The sequence below is a fragment of the Anabrus simplex genome, chromosome 14 (genome assembly GCF_040414725.1).
Source record: "Anabrus simplex isolate iqAnaSimp1 chromosome 14, ASM4041472v1, whole genome shotgun sequence".
In the NCBI taxonomy this organism is placed as follows: domain Eukaryota; kingdom Metazoa; phylum Arthropoda; class Insecta; order Orthoptera; family Tettigoniidae; genus Anabrus; species Anabrus simplex.
In genome coordinates, this window is record NC_090278.1 from 61,615,471 (window position 1) to 61,638,123 (window position 22,653).

At 35.3% G+C, this 22,653-nt stretch overlaps 1 protein-coding gene across 3 annotated transcripts in view; it reads left to right on the top strand.

Moving 5' to 3' along the window:
• Positions 1 to 20,366, top strand: part of bel (ATP-dependent RNA helicase bel) — a 173,206-nt gene extending 152,840 nt beyond the window's left edge. For all 3 annotated transcript variants that reach the window (XM_067157812.2, XM_067157813.2, XM_067157814.2), the window contains one exon: positions 3,694 to 20,366. In XM_067157812.2, the coding sequence (XP_067013913.1) occupies positions 3,694 to 3,794 (101 nt within the window). In that variant the 3' untranslated portion in view covers positions 3,795 to 20,366. The remainder of the gene's footprint in view (positions 1 to 3,693) is intronic.
• The last annotated feature ends 2,287 nt before the right edge of the window (positions 20,367 to 22,653 follow it).

The following is a 22,653-nucleotide window of genomic DNA, read 5'->3' on the forward strand; positions in this document are numbered from 1 at the left end:
CCAGGCAAATGCTGGGGCTGTACCTTAATTAAGGCCACGGCTGCTTCCTTCCCATTCTTAGGCCTTTCCTGTCCCATCATTGCCGTAAGACCTATCTGTGTCGGTGCTACTTAAGGGCACGTGTCTGTGAAGACCATAGTAAAATAATGGAAAATCACTGTATTTGCTAACATAATTTGGCCAGATACACTTGTTCTAGATAGACAAAAATTATGTGCAATCAGTGAACATTGTAGATTATTGTTATATTATTAGTTATTGGTTAAAGTTCATGGTTAATTTTTTATGAGAGTTTACTTCTTGTGATGTTTTTTAAGACTGCAAAATCACTCCAAGCTGTCGGAAGGGTAAACTCGGAAACTACTTGTGTGATATGAATATTTTTACAGGTGCTACCCACAGCATGTAGCTACAAAGTAGACTACAATCATGATATTTGGTAAAATGGTTCTTTTGTGGGAAAAGTTTAAAGATTGTTATTAAAATTTTCATACATTTTCTTGGATATTTTATGGCCTGTTTTTCATAAATAAAGGGCTATGTTCATGATTGTAGTCTACTTTTCAGATAATTGCACACTAAAACTGTGTGCCAAATTTCAGTGGTCTATCATTAACGGTTACTGAGATAGTAAAATAAATATTCTAAAAATGCAACTTTTCAGAAGAGGCATTCAAAGTAAAAATTGAAGTTTGTGACCAACCTGTACAGTTTCAATGCATTCCAGCTCCATATTCCCTATGAATGAGGACACTCTCGTCATCCTGCTGTCTTTTTCTATTCCTCCTCTTGGTTCTGGCTTCTTTAGAGCTTTCAAATACGGCCCTCTCAGCATCAATTACCCTGCGACGATCAATTGCAGCTAATGCTGAGGCCATATTTTCCCCTGGAGACATTCCTAAACACTCCAGTACCTTACATCTGGATGCAGCACCTGCATTGAAGCAGATAACTGCATCCAATACACCCATTTTTAGAGTAGGAAGACCTACAAATACACTTTTTGGCACCCGTTCCCAAATGCAATGATGGAAACTCTCATTAGGGTTCTGTGTTCGTCCATGTAGACATTTTTCCAAGAGTTTTTTGTCACTAAGATCTCTATAAATAGGTTTTATGGCTTCAATAACAGCATACGGTAATGAATGTTTATGAGAATAATCTTTACCTTCAGCCTTTGCTTTCTGGTACCCACACCACGAGTCTGGACCTGGAGGACATAACACATGTTGTGGGTGGTCATCAGTTGATGCTTTGTGAAGTAAACTAGCCCATACAGATTGTCTCATAGCTTCCAAATTACTCTGGATTCTCCTTATAGCTAAGCCATAGTACAGTTGTAATAAGTCTGCTTCTGTATCAGTGAGACGGCCTCGTCCAGTAATCAATTTTCCATCTGATAGTTTTACACCCTTTAGATCTTTTCGAAGCTTACGTAGACTACTACCTAATCTCTTCTGAACATGCCCTACGCATTCCAGCTTGACTATTGACACATTTTCTCCATATGGCTTAGCGTTTACAACATTCTGGAAACCCCTGGAATCACCATCCCCAAGGTATTTTGTGTACTGAACACCATAATTTTCCACTGACCTTCTAAAAATGCCTAGAACACCCTGTGACTCCATTTCCCCACTGTAACCTTCAAAATTAATGGCACATTCATGGTTTTCATTATCTGACTGGCAACTTTGGCAATATTTTGTCAGACACTCCACATCAATGATTTTTCCATTATCGAGAGATGTTGCAGTGACTACCCAATTTAGGGATGTATGCCCCCTTTTTTTGCCATCTCCCATCAAAGGCTGCAACAATGTTTCTATCCCCATCATTCAGTTCAATTGCTTCTTGCACAGCGTTTGTCATACTTGTATTCCCTACAATTATTAGGCTATCTAGAAGTACGTTGTTGTATCTGTCAAATCTAGGAGGCAAATTCATGACAGCACAGAAAGTTTGTGCAGCCCTGAATCCCTTTCCAATGCAATGCATGGAATAAGCTAGTCTTACATTTGTATTACACATACTTTTCTCCGTAACTCCAGATGTATAACCTTCTTCCTTGGTATTACACACACTGCATACAATGCTAAGCTTTGAAGCTAAACCGTTTCTTCCCTGGATATTTTCTGTAACTTGTAAACACCCACCACTTTTACACGATTTACAGACTACTCTTATTTAGGAGTTTAGAAAGAGCACTCAACTCAACTACTACACAACCAGATACAATATGATTTAGCCCTATATCAACACTTTAAGTCTCTTCTAGGTAGTGAAGCTTTTTTTTTTGATGCACTTATAGGTGTTCTAACCTCATGTGGTACCATGTGAGGTGAAGAAACCCTACCTGGTTCATTGTTTCGTTTCTTTGCGAATCGATTACCGTAAAACTTACATCTACCGGTACCAAATGCCTTCTTACCCAGCATTATTACAGACCAACAAACATTCACACACACGCTAAATGGATCTGAATAACGACGAGATGTTTACAAATAGAGAATTTCATGTACGCTACTAGCTTCTGTTTACAACCTAGCACGTTGCAGCTGGCAGGAATCAGGCAGGGCAGCCAATGTATAAAATACAACTTACCGCTTCCCGATATCTTTACTGGTGCAAAAGTTATGACGCTTTCAAATGTTTGACATTTATAGGGGCGTGGCTAGTTAGTGCACACATTTTTAAAAGCAACATTTAGGACAAAATACGTTTGCTAACATATGCAAACTATATATATTCTGATAGAGAGAACTCCAAAGAATAATAATACACGAAAATAAAATTTTCGATTTTTTTGAAAGTAATTCACATACACGTGCCCATAAAGCAAAATAGAAAGGGAAAAAAAAAGAAGTTCTGGGTCAACATATATATTGTGAACTGACTGAAGCAACCAGTTACAGTACCAAACCCTAGCGAAACTGTTAAGTGCTCTTTAAATATTGGACAGGGGTGGGTTTGTACGGTTTTGCTTTTTAACAGTTTTGTTACTTTGTGGGCAGAAGATAATGGCACATTAGCTTGTACGGCGAGACGCAACAGGGATTTTGTTGGAGTTCTTTCCAAGGGGGCTCCTATTTCGTCAAGCTTTTCCTCTGTTAAAACCGTTATTCTCCTGCGTGATTTCTTGTTAAGAATGCACCCTTTGGTGCGGAACTTCTTTACTAAATTATGTACCGTACTCTTATGGGGAGGTTGGATGCCTGGAAATTTGCGAATGAATCAAAAGCGACATTCTGTGTAAGAAGAATGCTTCGCATAGCACAACACAATTAATACACACTGTTCTACTGTCTACATCACTCGTTAAGCACACGATTAGTATTCATACTACGCTATTTTAAAGTGAACACTATCAATACCACAGATTCTGAACCAAACTATTGCTGTGAAGCAGTGGTTATCGCTGCCATACTGCATTAGATTATCTTAGCTGGTCATGAAGCAACGTATCTCTCGACAAATGGAGTCACCCAGCCGTGCTATCGCCTTCCATGCATATTTTCTGACACACGGAGCCAGCCAAAAAAATTACCCTGTACTTGATCAGTGATGCCTTTAAGACATTTGAAGACTGACCCATGCATGTGGGGATAAAATTGTACTGAGATCATATCATTAAAATATTGTTGCAGGATAACTTACTGAAGACAGTTCTGTATTAAATTGTTTTTGTTGCAGGTGGCTACTACAACAGTGGCAGTCAGGGTGGTAACTATGGTGGATCGTACAATAACAACAATAATGGGGGCAGCAGTGGCCCCGATTGGTGGGGCAGTTAAACTGCTCCAGTTCAGCAGCTGCAGCTCTGTTCAGATGGCCTGGCCAGAACATTGCTGTGAGGTTTATTCAACATTGTTTCTCGTTCTAGTAATTCTTGATGAAACAAAAGAAAAATTTACATCTGGTGTTAAATGGGCTGCCCTCTCATGTTTTGTTATTTTCATTAAATCCTTAAGCAAAAATCTGGACAAATTGAAGAGTTTACCTTGTTTTTACATTTCCCCTTGCGAATCTTCAAAAATATGTGAAAAAAAGTTTTTGAGCTGTCATGTCATTTTATAAATTGTGAATTATGATTGTTTTTTTCTTTGCAAGAGGGAGGGGAGTTTTGAGTTTAGAAGATTCACTTAGTACAGTATGAACTTTCACTATCCATTTAGTAATTTTTGGTGGGCTAAAATGTTAACTAAAAGAAAACGTGTTAGTGGTGTAGCAGCCCCTACCTGCCTTTTAGTGAGAGTAGGGAGAAATATATATAGAAAGAGAGGAGAAAAACTGTGCAGACTCTACATAGTGAAATTCCCAGTAGTTTCACAAGTTACTTTGTGCACAAGGATTTTATACATACTGAGAATTTGCATAATGGAAAAAAGGGGAAGTTGATACTTTCTTGTGTAGTGTTCACTTCATCATATAAAGGAATACTTACCTACGTGTTGCGTATGACATGACCTAACTGCTAGCCTAGCATCATGGCATGGTGGCAGTGTGTGGATTATTGTGTTGTACCTGGATGGAACAGGTGATTGGAGAGAATTTCTAAGCTAAATAAAATATGTATATGTGTGTGTTGATGGTTTGGGGTACACAAAGCAGCGTGAACTACCAATCCCTTTGCAAGAGGGAGCAACGTTGTACTATATGGAGGGGGACGATTTTTTTAATTTCTCTTAAAACATTGAGCTTTAAACACACAACTATTTAAAACGTTGCGTACGTACGGTATTATTTATTAAGTGCAATAAATATTACTATTATAATAGGGGCAGATTTTAAGGCACAAGTCTGTCGAGTATTTATACGTGTTATGTTCAATATATTTATATATTGCACAAGTAATAATGAATCTCAGTACAGATGAAGGGATGAATAGTTGACAGATGAATAAGAAACCTAATACTTCTATGTTGGTACAAAATATACGGGTTTTTTATGGCAATCACTTTCGAGGTGAATGTCATAAAGTTCAAATTAACTCACCGTTCTTGTATGGTTGGTTGGGGTGGATAAAAAGTTTTATCGTTTAGCCATTCTGTGTAGTAATTTCTAACTAATTTGTACTCTTTGGCTACAACATGCTACTAAAACAATCCTATATTTTGGAGGGAAAGAAAATGAACTCATTTTTTTTGAAACGTAATTTGTTTGTGAGGGTAGAAGGTTTAACTTTTATGTCAAACGGGGGTGGGCATTAATTTTAAAAAGTAAAAGCATTGTGAAAAAAGAACCATCTGTGATCGAGGTAACTTGTTAAGGCTGTACGTACGTTTGCGATCTTAACCATCCGTCTTTCAGTGGTTATTGCAAGGTAGCCTATAGTAGGCAACCAGCATTATGGAGAACTTAGAAATAACTACAGAGGTAGTAAGTTTTTCCTTTCTGTGATTGTTCCTTATTGGAAAACAGGTTTGCTTGCCCTGGTGGCACTTCCTGTACTATGTATTAACTTCGAAGGCTAGAGAATTCTTTCAGGGTATATAATTTTGTATTTGTTTTTTGAAAGAGTTACAGGTTTTTAGAGCTCGTGATAGAATTCTTCACTTGTTCGTGAGACAACTTATTTTTTAAGTGTTCACATTAGCTATGCTATTTATTGATTTCGTTGTGTCCATTATTTCATTGCCAAATTAATGTATTTATATATTTTCATCAAGTTAGTATTAAAGTTTCCTTTTGTTTTGGTTGCGGTTTTCATCTTGCTGTGAAATCTTGCGTTCATTTTTTCCAGTTTCATTACTGAATAGTTACAAGTTGTCGAAGTTTTCAAAGTAAAAATGTGGTGGGAATTATTTTTCAGTGACTTTTCCTATGTTGTGTTAGACAAAGGGCACATTTCTTTGGTTTATAAACAGCATAGATATGTTAATCTTGTTAGAGAACCAGTATTCTAAAACTACTTTATATGTAGGTTTTTTTAATTGATTTTATTTTAGTGCAGTGCTCATTTTGACACGCCAGTACCCCAAGCAAGCATTTCACGCCAAATAGAAATGACACACGATAAACTGACACACAAACAGGTATCAAACAGTGTAAACTAGGCAATTAGGGGGCTGTTGCACGTCACTTAATATATGCATATATATCTATAAAAAGTGTGTATTTCTCCTTTTATGTTATTAAATGTTTTTGAAAAAGTTTCTTCCTCATCCATTGGTTAGTTAAATATTAAAAACTAGTTAAAATGAATGTCTTATCAAGTGCTTAGTTTTAGAGATAACTTGTAGTCAGCAGAGTTTTGTTTTTGAGGAGAGAAATTTAAATGAATTATTCTGGGGCCCTACTTCTCTTCGTTTGATTTTTTTTTTTTTTTTTTAATGGCTAGTTTTATGTATCTCATGATGTATGAATTTTGGCATTACTATGTTAAAGGTAAAATGTTAAGCCGATGTTCATTATTTCGGAGGGGTAAAAATTTTAATGTACAAAATTAGTTGGCTCTTTTTAGTATTTTTTTATCGTTTATTAATCTTGTTTCGGTTGAATAAATTATAGTTGTTTTGATCAATTTTGGAAAAAATGTATTTCTCATTTCTGAGTTCTAACCTCTTACTGCATGAAGTTTTATTCTTCTGGGGAATAAGACTGATATTGGCACTTCAAAAACAAAACATGAATTGGGACTTTAGAAACATATGAATTTTTAATTAACAGGGAACAAAACTAATTGATTTTTGACTACCAGTCTATGTGTAGCAGGGACAAAGCTTTTAGTGATTATTTTCGGATATTTACGATTGATCACTTCAAGATTATTGCCTGTAGTATACAACAATAACTCTTTGCTTCGGAGAAGTCTGTGACAAGCTATTGCAATTGCTCATGAAGTTGAGAAAGGAAGGAATAGTACGATGGAGACATTAAGTTGAACAAGATCAAATTATTTTTTGTAGAAAATTAAATGTATTGTATGGAACATTGTTGGAGCATAATATTTTAATTTCACTTTTGGAGAGAAACATCAAAGTTCAGAAACGTTTTTCTCTATTTTATTGATTTCTTGGTTACTGTGCGCTATTCATTATTCATCCACGACAGTTGGGCTTTTAAAGGGCATTTTTTAATACCAGTTGTATGTTTTGGCAAAGTGACCTCAACCAATTCAGACAAGCCAGAGCTATAGCACTAAATTTACATAACTGTCAAATTAGGAAAATACTGAGAAAGTAGTTCACCTCACATTTAAAAGGGCATTAAGTTTACTCAAACAAGATTTTTTTTTTTTTTTTTTTAAATCTCATGATCCACGAGTTCAGCCTTAACATTGCACTCGCAGAATGACTGCTAGTCTGCTGCACCTGTAATATTTGAAGTTCGACATACATCTAATTATAACTACGCAGTACTTACAGTACTGACCTCTCGAAGCATTCAGACATCGCAGGTGTATAGTTTGCTTTTTCACTCTTCTTATGGTGATGCATGAGATTACTGCTGCATCATGTGTGGAATCTATTATTATTATTATTATTATTATTATTATTATTATTATTATTATTATTATTTTAAATACTGGTACTCTATATTAAATTTTATTATTTCAAGTTTTCTTCTTGTGGGGAAAAAATGCCCAAGACATTACCAGTGAATTGTGGGTTTGTAAAGGCATAGATTGATAAAGGTTCCTTGTTAGCCTAAGAGGTTACTTGGCTAGCTCATCGAAAAAGTTTCACATTACCAACACTGACAGTATTTCGTATTAGCAGGGTGTAGCTTTAGTTTGCTTTTTCTTATATTTTCAAAGCAGTTGTAGAACTAAATCCTGAAATGTGCAAATGCCAATTTATTAGTGCTAATTGATACATCTCATTGAAATATCTGGAACAGTCTGAAGATCCTTACAAAGGACAGTATTTCTGGAAGATGTGGCTTTTTGTTTCTCAATATGCTATAAAATGCACTTGTGTACTGACATTGGCTTGTATAATTTCTTATCCACCATGCAGTAAGGGGTTACAATTGTCATAGTTATTGAAGTGAATTGACATGGTATATTATTTAAATTGTTAGATATATTTCATTGTGCCTAGAACAAGCAAAGTGTATCACTGGTTCACTTTTTTGTGGATTTTTGTGACTTCTTGAAATGTATCTTGATACTCTCTGTATTGGTTCTATGTAAATCATTTATTTTGCATAAGCCTTTCAGATGGAATGTGCAGTTAATTTTCCTTCCCCTAACTGTTGGTTTGACATTTTTATTCAAAGTTGTTTTAAACTTCTGTACATAGATTTCCTCTTTATAAAATGTCTCTTACCCCTTCTTCTATTCAGTTTTTCTTTTCGTGATTTTCACCATATAAAACATGCATTTCTCAATTCTTTTAATGCAGTACTGTTTATTTCACTTTGTTAACATGCAAATTATGTACTCTGAAGTGTGATTGATTTGTTGTGTCTACTAAGATGAACATTCATTTCCATGTGATTGGTTGTTTAAGTTAACTTGAAAAAAAAAACCCTGTTGAATTAAGACTTCTTAATTAGGCCCTACCAAAGATATTTTAGTAATTATTGGTACAATCGTGAAAACTTCAGTAAATCTACAGATTGAAACACTGTTTTTGTTATGGATATACCAATATTTCATAGCTTGGTGAGAAACTTTCTTTATGACAGACTGTTTTTCCTGTACACTAGAAGACAGTCATTGTTTCTCTCGACATTTTGAAGCAATTCAGTGGCCAAACCTTATTTTACTTTAATTACTCTATAAAATGAGAGAATTTTTGCTAACACTATAAAGTTTCTGAAAGTATAGCTTGAGATATTAGTCAGAAGAGTTATCAGTACTGTATTTTATATGCGTTTTGGATAATTGTAATAGTTTCCTTTAGTATTAAAATACGAGATTTATTAAAACTTTCCTTGCTCTTTCATAAGAAAACTTAAAGCATTAAAAACTGTTGGGCTTATTTTTTAAATGGTATAACATTATTTTTCTTGATAATGACCTGCTTTTTTTTTCTTTTTTTTGCCCAGAATCATTAATGGAGCGATTTTTCTTTCATTGTTTAATGCTGGACTTAGTACTTTGAGGGGGGCTCAGCTGACCATAAAATACTGGTCATCTGACTTGTATTCCTTTGTTTTTATTTGTATGTTCTATTATAGCTGAGCATGAGAGAATTTCTAGTACTAATGTTTGATTAGTTTGCTCCGTTGTGGCTAAAGATTTATCAGGACAGTTGGGTTGAGTTAGGTGCGGGGAAAATGTTTCTGTGGTGTCTCAGATATGGGGGAAGTCATCTAATACACAGTAGCTTTTATTGCCCTTGAGAAATGATGTGAAACATTCAAGTACAAAGAAAGTATGGAAAATAAATTACAAGTCTTGAATAGATGATTGCATTTTGTTCAACATTAAGCATGCAATTCTGCCATTTACTGCAGTAGATGTTACGCAAGTTAGACTTGTGAAGGCCTGCACGATGATGGTTGCTGAGAGTATAGCTACATTGTTTAACTCGTGACTATTTAACGTACAAAGTATGAAGTTCGTCATTTTTGTCGTACATTGTACAGACAGTTCAGAGACATTGAGGCTCTGCAATACAACTATGCCAAGTACATCATCTTGTGGTTAGATTACAAAATTATGGTAAGTAAATATCGCATTATGTCCTTATGAGAATGCCAGTTATTTGGTAACTGTGGAATAGTTTCTAATTTTCAGTGGTACCATTACTGTTGTTCTTTTAGGTGTCTTTCCAGTAAAAGAATATACTGTGGATGCCCCTCGTTAACCAGCCTGCTCGGGGCTGGACCCTCGGTCATATAACGAAATGATGGGTTAAACCAACAGTATTAAAATATAGGGCCTATCCAGCAATTAATAGTACTGTATTTTAACTTTTCACCATATCCCGAGAAATATTATGTCCGGATTATGCGCTTGACCTAGATGAAGGTATTTTTCTTTGTTTAAATTAGCTATTTTATTCTTTAAATCTTCTGCAGATAGTTAGTCCATGACAAATGTCTAGTACATGGATGTCAGGCCCTTTTAAAGTGCTTCTAGTAGAAAGTGGGTTGGTTTTATTTTCTCTTCTTTTTCTTATGCTTCTTCCACGCAAGTACAATAGTCCTGAGATTTTTAATTGAGCCACCAATCATTTACCATACTTTAACAGACTCCTTATTCATTACAGATTAACTGCATAGATTCACCTTTATCTAAAAGTTGTTTTCTTTTCCCTGGGCATATTTTGTAATCATTAAAATAGTACTCCTGCTCAGTGTACCAAATGTGCAAAGGTGCTAAAAATGGTATTTGCTACTGTCGGCAATAAACAGTATGAAAGTAGATGCATCTTGTTTGTGGGCGGGTGTGATGCGAGGCAATGCGGACACTTGCAACCATGGGAAACCAGAAGCGATATTATTCACCAGGTTGGCCAGTTAAGAGGGTGTCCACTGAATCTTTATTGCTGAGTACTAAGCGCAGGGCCTAAAATAAAACTGCCCGAATTTTCAAGAAAAACGTGAATATTCAACACTGCAAAAAGAAAAGGAAAGGTAAAAAGTTAACCTGATATTCTAGCTTTACAAACAATTTTGTTATCCATAACTTATCATATTCAGGGATGGCAAACCTTTACTGTCTAGTGTGCCATCGGTTATCTTACTTTATATAAATCCATTTGACTGAATGTTTCATTTTGCAAGCATCACTGAAAATTGCATTTTAAAACAGGTACATTTTAAGAATAAGGTATATTTTTGCTTTAACCTAATAAAATTTGTAGGCCAGTGACCTAGCTGTTAGGCCCCTTTAAACAACAAACGTCTAATAAAATTTGTAAAAAAAAAACTGGCCGTAGAATTCAGAAATACTTCTTTATTCAAGCGTAATGTTAAAATATGTTGTTACTAGATTTTCGACCAATTTATTACATGTTAAAAACCTTAAAATGTGTGGTATGTTGTCTGATGTTTCACAGAAGTCTTATTCGCGTGTCACGTAATGACACACGTCATAGGTTCGCCATCCCTGTCCTGTACCTTTCGTTTAGAATCCCAGGTTTTCATCGAATATTTCTTGTTATGGTTTCTCGTTGCTTGTAGTTATGTTAAATGTACTAGCTTCAGAGAAAAGACATAAACATAAGTTGTTTGGAGGAGGGGCATTTGCTTATTGGTATAATGAATCCTTTAGTGTTAATGCTTTGTTCCCATTTATAAAAAAAAAAAATTGCTACAAATACAGTATGGTTAATAAAAAATGAAAACTATAGTTTACGTTTACAAGATTCTTTGCATGTTTTAGGACTGAAATTAAAAATGGAGGTGTGCTGATGTTATTTTAAATAGGTCATTTATCCAGTTTTTTCTCTGAATCTAATGTATATACTATGTATAATTGTAAATTGGGAAAATTTCATTTGAGAGGATACGTTTATTTATTCTAACCACATTACATGGAAACTGAATGAATGGATATTCCTAGAATTGAAGCTGTATTTCATTGTTTTTGGTATAGCACTCCCTAAATAAAGTTCTTTCTTGAAGGGATATTTACAAGGGCCCCAATCTAGTTTATTACTTCAGAATGGCACTAGTTGATTTTGTGCATAAGAAATTAAATGGGGTCATGTTTGAGTTTAGCATAAATTTGCAACTCAAACCTGTCCAATATTTGAAAGAGATGAGGAATTCACTGTCTTAGAAATTAAGATTTTGGAAAAAAAAAAGCTTACTTACAATTTTGAGGAATAATCTGTGCCCTTATATGTCTTGGTGTGCATTTCCAGTCCTCTGTCTCTTCACTGTAAGTGTTGTTTTCTTGAGAAAGAGGTATGTACTGTCACGGATTATTTTTCAGATATGGGTTGGGCAGTTGTACAGTGGAACCCCGATTCATATTGTTTTGTTCGTAGCATGGGAAAACAATTTAAGTGGGAAAAACTGATTTGGAGATGTAATATCATACATACACAATAGAATTTGTTCATTGCTTTTCTTTCGTTAAATTTTTCTTATTTTAGATTCCTTAAATCCATTTTTGTCGAGATGGAATTGTGAGCCTTCACCCTTTCAAATGCACTGTTCTTTACCATATGTAAATTTAGACCGGTTCTCTTGCCTTGACAGACACGGAAATAGATATATTTTGAATTTTTTACAGTCTGTTCCCAGAACATTACAAATTATAGCTGTGTTATTGTACATATAATGAAACCTGTTTATAGTGAAACCATGCGATTGTTCCCATTTAGCACAGGTTTCTGCTTGATTCAATTTTTAATAGACTATAATTTCATTAATCTGTAAATCCACAATATTCTTCAGTTTCTGCTAGGTATGGAGGAAATAGATTTTGTGGACTTCAATGAGAAGTACGGTTTACCTCTCCTTTAAAATGGGAAGTTCAAGGCCATCCTTAAGTGTGGGTAGCACCATGTGAAGTGGACATTGTCTGGCCACAATTCAGATTTCTTTTCTTCTAGAGTAAATTCTTATACCCTCTGTACCCTCGACTGTTACTAACTAGATATAAGCATACAGCGTAATTATCGATAGTGCATAATCAGTTATCTTTCCCATTCATGAATTATGTTCCACAAATACAAGTTATTTTACATAGTTAGTAATATATTTACACCTCTAGGAAACATGGAATGATATGTTGGAAATCAGAATGGGATGAATTTCAGAGAAGTTTTATTTAAAGGAAAATTACGATTTTCTTAGTCTGTCGTGATGGAAATCCACTTGGGACCACAGAATTCAAACTATGTTTGCTTCTGATAATGAATGGTCGAGGCTCCACTGTACATAGCTATAAGGGTGAGACTTGTTTATGTCAGTCATTTAGTTCTCATAAAAAATTGTTTAAAAAAGAAAGAAAAAATTGAGAATCCCTGGCTGGTGGAATCTTTTTGAGATTCCAAAATCCCTCATTTTCTCTTTTTGCCGTCCCTGCAAATAAGAATTATGAACACCTTGTAACATTCAGTAGGTTCTAATGTTTAGTCAGTAGGGACACGGTTTTTGGTAATTAAAGTAAAATTTTGCGCGAAATTTGTATATAACCTTTTTTGGTCTTTCCCTCTCTCTGGTAAATTGAAATTGTATGCTATTTTTTGGTTTTTCAATGACAGTTTGTAGTTAACAGTGCAATAAAGACAAACAGTTGAAAAGGTTGAGAAGTGGCCAACTGAAATACCTTTGAGTAGCAGTGGAAAAATAACTGAATTTGTTGACTAAGTAAAGATTTTGTCAATCAAAGGATAGGGTTGACAAATCTAAGGCTAAACACTAAGTGCAGTTAAATATTGTCAAAAATACTTGCAAGAGAATTACAAAATGTGAAATTCTTTGTATAGGATTTCCAGCAAAGTATTGGTCAGTTTAATGGAAAGCTCATAGTGACCTTCATGTGAATAAAGCATCTGTGCTTCAGAATCTGAACAAACAGTTTGTGCATTCCTTAGCAACCATGTTGTTGGAAAATCTTAGGCAGGTTGCATATTCAGAATTCACAAAGTAAATTTTTCTCCCTTGTGCTCAGAAGATTTCTGCTTTAAACCCATTGTATGAATAGTTCACCAATAAATCGTGTCCCTAGTCATCAGGGAAACTAAACCTACTCTGTACTCTGTAGTGTGCCGAGGTAATGTTCACAACCTTGTTATTGCTTTGAGGCGACAATACAAGTATCTACCGAAAATAAATATTCAATATATCTTACATGTATTAATCAACTGGGACGTTATCGGTTGTCAAGAATTAAAAAAAGAAATTGTTTTAATTGTATGTTATTAAAACATGTTGACTGAAATGAAGCAGTATTTTTTGAGCTGGGGATCTACTATTATGATAGATATCAAACTTAGATTTTTAAAAAACTAACCATTTGAAAAAAGGACTTAGTAAGTTTTTAAGAGTTTTACTAGTGCGTCTGTGTTTAGAATTTAAGGATAGTTTTTACAGAGAACGAAGTGTATATGCTCAAAACTTTTGATTGAAGTTGTTGTGGCTGTTTGATATTCTTTATAGTGGGAGTGTAGCCTTCAGTTATCGGCATTATAGAGCTGAGATGTGGCTCTCTTTGTGATGTATTCTGAATTTTAAACACAAGACGTGTTCTCTTGCTCTTCTGACCGGCAGGAAGTGGGGAAGACGCTGTTTCCTCTGATCGCTGGATGAATAAAACAGATGCTCAAAGAATAGTGCTCAGTTCAAAGCAGTCAAAAGATATTTCTGGGTTGCAGTTACAGTTTTATCCATTGACCTAATGTTAGCAAGAGATTTTTGTTTAATTGTTACAAAAAAAATACTGTTAGAAATGTTCTTACAAACTCACTAGGAGGGAAACCTTAAGAAGCTCTCTGAGGAAAATTACTCTTTTCTTCTGTACTTCCTAATAGAGCTGATGAAGTTTTCAAATTCTCATTTGATGGTTGTCACGCTATCATTGATTAAGGAAGTATTGCTTTTAGGTTCAGATACTTGACTTTCTCTTTTGTGTTTGAGAGGGGACCCTACTGAATTTTCTCTCTGCTAATTTTAGCCTGATTTTTACACCAAGTTTGGTGAGTCAGGTCTAAATTAAGAGAACTCTGCTTTAAATTAAGCAAATAGTTTCTAAATTATTATTATTATTATTATTATTATTATTATTACTACTACTACTGTTGAAAAGTGGTCTTTTCTCAAAATGTTCCAGATACACAATTTCTTTCCTGGTTTGAAACTTTGTTTTTAAGCATAGGAAAGTCAAAGGAAGAATTTATGATACTATGTTTGTTATTAATTAAAAACTTATATTTTTAAGAGCATTTCAACCATATTTAAAAATAGATATGACAAATTATGAATAACAAAAAGTTGCACTTTTGTGCAAAATTTGAAGCTAATCAAGTTAACTGTTATGTCTGGAACGTTTTGAATTCTAGCAAGTTACTTTCGAGAAAAAGCTAGCTATAGTGGGCATACCCAGTTAAAGGAAGATGATGAAAAGGAGAGAGAAAGTGGGGAGGGGGGCAGGGGTTGTACAACAGTGTGCCCCAAAGTTTTGGAGTAGTCTGCTGTTACCAAAACATTTTTTACTATGTTTGGCCCAAACTGTAGTTAGTCTCTCCCCTTAAAACTTTTGAAATACAAGCTAAATGTGTTGCTAATTTATAGATTATGCAGTAGGGAGGATGAGGACCATCTTACTAATCCAGACGTTAATGGTGCAACATCCTGTTTTGGAAGTTTGAGCCCCACTCCATCATAGTATTAGGAATGGTTTCCTGATCCATGATTGGAGTGTCATCCTCTTGGAAGACAATTGAGTAAGATATTTTATCTTCAGATATATTTGAAACTGACAGACAGCAGTGAGGTATATCACCCTGACTACATAGTGCTTGGCTCTGCCTCAGGAAGATGAACCATTGAAATAAGTATGACTTGAGAAAGGAAACAGTCATATCTGCAGCACTAATTAGCAATGGGCAAAAAATTACTCAAAATGAGAATATTTTCTTCTTTAATAGAACGTGGAGCATCACTTTGGAGTTGGATAATCTTGGGTCTTATAATCTAGTACTTCTGAGTAAGAAACCTTGAATGTGTTCTCAAAAGTACAAATTACAGTTCTGAAATTTTTATTTTAATTACCTCACTTACAGAGCCGAGCTTTGGTTAAACATTCTGAAATTCATCTATTTTCAGAATCTGAAAAGTGATTATTTATCTGACCATTCTGAGTAATAAATATTTCACCATGTTATTTTAATGTGAATTGGCAGGTTTAAGAACTGTAAAGCTGTCCAGTAAATTTACAACTTGGCAACATAATTTCCTGTCAACATTAATGTCTGCCTTGGTATTGTTTCTTTGTAAAATTCTTCTGCTGTTGATGAAATTATTGGTTTAAAGATCTTGGTGATAGTAAAATCTCAGTATGTGAAATTCATTGGCTTTTTGGAAGTTGCAAACAGGCTGTAAAAGTCTTTATTTAAATACAGCTTTATATTATTAGCAAGTTGGTGAAGGAGTATGTAATCTTTCTTTAGATGGATTGAACATGTACTGTATAGGGGAAGGCATCCAAGATCAATAGGTGCTCTGCAGATTTTGAGAAATCTTCAAAGTGCAGCAAATAATCTTTCAACTCTTATACTGTTTGTAAACTCCTATTTTAATACTTCAGCACATCCTTTATTTGTCAAGATTTGAAAGATAATTTTGTGGTTGGAATTGACCTTTTGTGGAGGTGCATAGATTCATTAGAGATTCTGTCAGGAAAATGTCATGGCTGGGGTACTGCATGTTTTTGAGTACTGGAAGCCTGTGAGCACGAGCCTTATTTCTTACAGTTGAGATGATTTCAATTCTTCTCTTTATGAATTTATTGCCTTACAGTGTACAAAATTGGCATAAGACTGATAAATGGACATCAGCTTCTTTGAATCTTATATCGTAGTCTTCATCACTTTCTCTTTTCGAGCTCCAGCAAGATGATAATGGCACCTTTCCATCTTCCTCTCTTCGACCACCATTGCTGTGGTGTTTCAATTCAGGTTCCTTCTTATTAATGTTGGCTTGATAAGAGTCCAACTCCCTTTGCTCTCTTTCAATTTTAGCCTCCATTGTTGCTTTGGTATCCTTCCATCTTCTTAACATGTCCAAACTATCTTTATTTCTTACTCCGACCTTTTTCTTTGCTATTATACTACTAAAAAATGTCATATCGCTGGCATGGATTTTACTCTGTCAGTGTCCAGGTCCCTACTGCATAGGTCACTATGGGGCAATGATACATTTTATTCATCACTTCTTTTCACCTCCTAGTTCTCCTTCCTGATCAAGTTCCTCACACACTGCTAAAATGCATTTCCCTGTTAGTATCATTCACTGATGATCTTGCATGTCCAGTCCTGTAACAGTTTGCTTCCCAGGAGCTTGAAACTTCCATCGAGATGTTCAGGTACAATTAATTTCTCAGGTTGGTTAAGATGGTAACACCCTTTTAGCACCGACATGTCTGAAAACAGCGTAATAGCCTAGGACAGAAAACAATTTCCATTAGATACCTGTGAAAGCTTACTTCATTGCAGTAATATTCAGCAGGCTCAGTGCCTCAGGGAGAGTGGCCAACTCGCAGAAGTTAATGGCGTTAAATCTGGACGAGATAGTGTGTAGGGGAAGTAAAACTCTCCACTCACGGTCATAAATGTTGGTATGGTATAGATCTTTTGGTGGTTCATTCTGAGTACTAAATATTTCCTTGCTTGATGGTAGCCATTTAAATAGCACTATTTAAGATCTGCAACGTATTAGCTGGAGCATTGTTTGTTCCTTTCTATGTTTGGGTTCAAAGGTCAATTTTGTTTATTACCAAATTTAGTATATTTGATGTAATATCATTTTATTCATGGTGCATGCTAGAACACAAAGTATCATTTTAAAGTTGAATTTTTGGGGGGAAAAGAAACACACCAGAACCTTGTTTATCTAGGGTAGAATATCCTGAAATTAATAAAACAATCTTCCTCCTCTTCGATACCATTTCACTCGTACACACCCAAAACACATGAATGAGGGAACAATACATCTCGTTAACTCTGTAAGGGACAAACCTAGAGTGACCTTTTAAGGTAGCTGTAGCTTGAGATGTGCGTCCAGCGGTCTCGGTTACCTGCTGTGATGAGAACAGATCAGTTTAATTTGTACTGCTTGAAGGGGCCTGCATATCATTGTAGGAAAAAGCTCTCTTATAAATTAGTTTTGTGTGTAATTAACTAAATATCAAATTTAGAATTTCCTCTGAAGAGGGAATTTGAAGTTCTTTCACCTGAAGTATGAGTTCATGTTATTTTTCCTATTAATGGATGTGTTGGTGGTTATTGTTTTAAGAAGAAGTGCAACTAGACAATCAGATTAGCTGATTGGTGTGGTTTGTTGGGTTACATTCCAGCCACCCTATTTATGTCCCCTCGAGACAGTGTGACCCAGTTGCTGTATATTCCCCAGGCACCAAATGTCTTACAACACATGTGGACTACGTTGGAACAATTCTTTTAGAAGTATTTTCACAATCAACGTGAAAAAATATAGTATACCAGTCTTCTCCTTTTCTCATTTTGACACACATGCACTTCAGTTGTTTCCTGCAGGGTTGAAACATTGAATAATTTTTTTTACCTATTTTTCATTGCATATCCAGATTGCCCTTCTGGTAGTCAGCTATATGATACAAATGTTGGACACACTTCTAATGCAGGTTGCAGACTTGAATCCTAGTACAGTTGCTCAGCATTCAAGTTTGTATGAATGTGACGCACCTGTTTCTCTGTATTTACTTGTGTACTTATGTTTGGATTGTATAATTTCAGCACTTTAGTACATATCTTAAAGACTTAGCAGCAAGTACAGGGGTACTGAGTGTATAGCATTGTATCTGTGGGTACTGCATTTTTATCTTTCTGCAAGATGTAAAATTTAATTTGCGACGCAAGTCGCTGTTGGGTGTTAAACAATCAACTCTGTCATTAAAGGAGTTATTGCACTATTTACTGTCAGACTTAGTATTTGGTTAAATATATTGTCAGATTAGGAGAGATTGGTTCCTCATTTGCGAATGTGATCAGGGTCCATATTAAATAAATGCTTTGTTATCTATTGGAAAGAAACTTTCTAAATATAAATTACCTTCTTGTATTGATTGTAGTGAGCAAATTCTTAGATTGCTGTGGACTGTATAGTGATTGATTTCTTTTGAGCTCTCTACCATCATATGGAATGGAAGTTAAAAGAATTAAAATGGTTTGCACAGATCCCAGAAATTGTTGGAATCAACTTTATGGGATATTCCCTGTGAATATTTAATTTTATTAGTTTTCTGGCTGTTTTGTAAATTTGGAAGGTCAAACTATTGACCCAATAGTTGTGAACAAAGAGGGTTTCCTCTTCAGTTTAAAAGGAGTGGAATTTTCTGAGTTTTGAACTCTTATAATTTGGTGAAACTGTTTATAATTTATGATGCAACAGCTATAACAATCCAGATGTTAGCTTTCCTGTAATTAGATTGTAATTTTATTTTATAAGCTAGAGAAACTGCAACACTAGAAGATATAGAATTCATTTTTTCATTCACAAAAGATGTTATCAAGAGAAAAAATATTTGGTTGATATTAACTGGAAAAATTTATCTGGTTTAGGTCTTAGTTGTGTACTTAGTATCATTAAGTATTCATGAACAATTGATTTTTATTATGTATCTCTGCTGAAACCATAAAGGGACTATTTCAGTCTCCTGAGTTGAGAATTTAGTTAAATGCAGTTTCAGTGTTTTATAGAAAAAGTGTTCCACGAATCTTGCCTAGAATTTTATGGTGCTTTCATTACAATCCTTGATTGCATGGTAGCTCATGTCTTGGTGGATGAATTAACAAATTTATATTTTATTCTAAAATGTTCAGTACTGTGCATACATGCAAACTGCTCTGGAGACAAAGATGAAGATCTCTTGTTAACTTTTTAGACGTTGAACTAGTGTGACGTCACAGGTACATTAAAATACGTTCACTCTAAACCTTAATCAGTTATTTATTCATCGGGAGATCTGGCAGTGTTTTTCAAAATGATTGAAGTTTTTAAATAAGAGTTTGTGAAAACACATTATTCCTTCCCCCCCACTTAGCCACTGCCAAAGAACGGTCAGGTGTTTTGAGTAAATGATAAGTGTGATGTATGTGTTGTGTGAAAGTAGATTTTAATGATAGTGATAGGGTTTGCGTGTGAATATATGAGAATCTTTTATCGGAAGAGTTATTATAGCATCCTTATTAATATAGGATACTCCTACTATAATATTAAACCAACGAAAGATGCATTCACGATCATTTCTTCATGAAAGGTCGGGTAATGGAAGATTGACATTTGTACCTGTGATAGTCGCCATTTAATAAAGCATTCTAATTTTATGCTGCATTTCATTTTTTTTTATCTTTTCATTGTTTTGTGTGTTAACTGTTTTAACTTATTTGTGTATATGACACAGGGATCCTGTGTAGCTAGATGAAATGTGTTGAAAGAAATATTTATGATTATTCCTATATTATTGCTGCATTAAATAGGCACACTCGATTGGTGGTGCAGCAAATATATGGCATTCTTTTTTGTTATAATAAAAGTGGTTAAATTTTGAACAAAATATTGAACACAGCTGTGACTGCAAATCAGTGTTCATTCTAAAAACTGTGTTCACATTAAAAAGAGGGATGGCAAAAATATATATTATCAACTCCTTTTTCTTGAGAATCATTGCATTTACAATATTGTCTCCTTTATTTGTTTGTAGTGGTATTATTGTAAGTTCTTGAGAAATGCCAGAAAATAAACCATGAAGTGTGGATGTGAAAATTTTTTTTTCTGTTCCTCTTTTAAAAATCATGATTCCCTGAATTCCCATTTGCAGTGGCTGTTCATGGTGGTATTATCTTTGTCTATAAAGCATAAATGTATTCTAGTAAGTAAATGACTTTATTTTCCTCCGATCTACAGCATTGAAGCCTTATTGATCTACTAAGGAGAAAAATAATAGTGCCCAACCTAGGCAGCTTAATCTAACATACACATATAATTCCTGTAAAATAAACATATCTGACACCAAAGCAAGGAAAAAAAGCCATATTGATATAAATAATAATCAAATGGCAACGGGGCAGAATGGTCTGTTGTCCCTAGTATAAGACAGTATAAGACAGTATGGCAATGAAAAACTAACTGGTAACATATTGCTATGTAGAGTACGATGTTGTGTCAGATTTGCATCTGCACTTTAAACAAAGAGTATATCACTTCCGGCCGGGTTCAGACTCAGCATATTCTTTCTTGAATACTGACCTCTCTGGTTCTCTAACTTAAGTTGCAAACCTGGCTTCGTATTTCCTCCACTGTAGTGCCGGTGTGCAATTTTTCACCTTATGTTTCATTACTGTTGACCACTATTTGAACTCTATTATCTCACTATATTTATTATCTTTAGAATCCAGACAAATCGCTACCTTAACTGAAACCGTATTCGCTCACCATTAACTTGGACCCTCAGCTCATATACCAACCATTTCCACATATTAGCTTTATCCTTAACAGCTATCCAATTTACAATCTCTCTCTTCCTCATTCACTGCACACTTTACCGCCTACGAATTTAACTGTTTAATCACTCTGGTCATAGTTACGAATAACACACAACCTCTGCAATTCTCATGTGCACACCAATTTACTTTCTACTGCAAATTGCCTTTTTTGCTTCTTGTCACTATGCCTTCATCCAATTTGTTCTTCTTACCCCATATCTCCCTTAGGCTTAAACTTCTCCCTTTCGCCAGGGTACCCCTTGCTTCTTCCTGTCTCCCAGCCGAAATTTCACTTCCTTTGTGTGCTCTTGTCACATCTTGTGTTTCCGCCCCCACAATCACTTCCTGTATCTTCCTTTCTTCTCTCCCACAGGCCTTCGTCCTCTGCTCCTTAAATAATGCTCTGGTCTCGCTGGTTTCCTTCCTTATTTCCCTCCTCATCTCAGCTGTTACCTCTCTGGCTCCTTCTTCGATTGATTTGTAAATAGCTTCTATCAAGTTAATTTCTTCTTGCTGCGAGGTTTGGTCCAGTGTCTTATTTTCTTTGGTTCTTTCTTTATCTCCAGGTCCGTCTTCACCCACTTTACTGTCTCTGACTTGCCTTTCTTCCACTCTCTTCCCCACTACCCCTTCGTTCTTCCTATTCTCTTCCATTTCCTGTAATTTCTTTGCTGTCCACACTCTGGTCCATAGTCCATTGGATACTACTAGCGGTTTGCCCCTTAATGTAGGCTCTTAACCCTTGTATTTTAGCCCTAACTAAATGTTTTTTTCAGGGTGTTTATATTCTTTACCCCTTCTCTTCCCATGTCCCTTTTAATCCAAATTTTTGTGCTACGTATATATTATCTGCGCCTCTTATCACTACTTCCGCCATCAGGGTGGAGAACAACTTCAGTTTTATCGGCCTATCGGCCCGTTTTTTTTTTTTACCTATCCTTTCCACATCAATATCAACTTCACTAAAGTTTAATTTTCATCATTTTCTGAATAACTTCCACAACTTTGTAGGTTGTCAGCACTTTGTCTTCCGGCACTCCATATATAAATAAGCATTTCTTCCTGCGTTCTCGGTTGCTGTCTTCAGTTTCTGCTTTCAGCTTCACCACCTCTTCCTCCATCTCCTTTATTTTTGCCTTTAGTGATATCATTTCTCTCTCGCTGTTTTCCACTTTGTTCATTGTCTCGTCTGTTTTTCCCTGTATCCAACGCCTCATATGTTCAAATTCCTTCATTTGTTCTTTCATCATATTTTTAATCTGCTCAAACGGGCATACTTCTTCCACCACTTCTTTCACCACTCTTCTTATGACCTCGACGTCTTCCGAGTTCATGTTGCCACTGGAAGTTGGGCCGGGGTTCACCTCCACACCTCCTATGGCTAACAGTACCATAATCACCGCTGCCACCAGTATCATCTCGCCCATCATTCTTGTTTCCACTTTACCTCCTTTATTTGTTTCCTTTTTCCATCTCCCCTGCCATCTTCCAATAGCTGCACGATATTGATCCACACCAATCATCTTCCTCTTCCCTCCCATCTTACTTTTCCACTCAC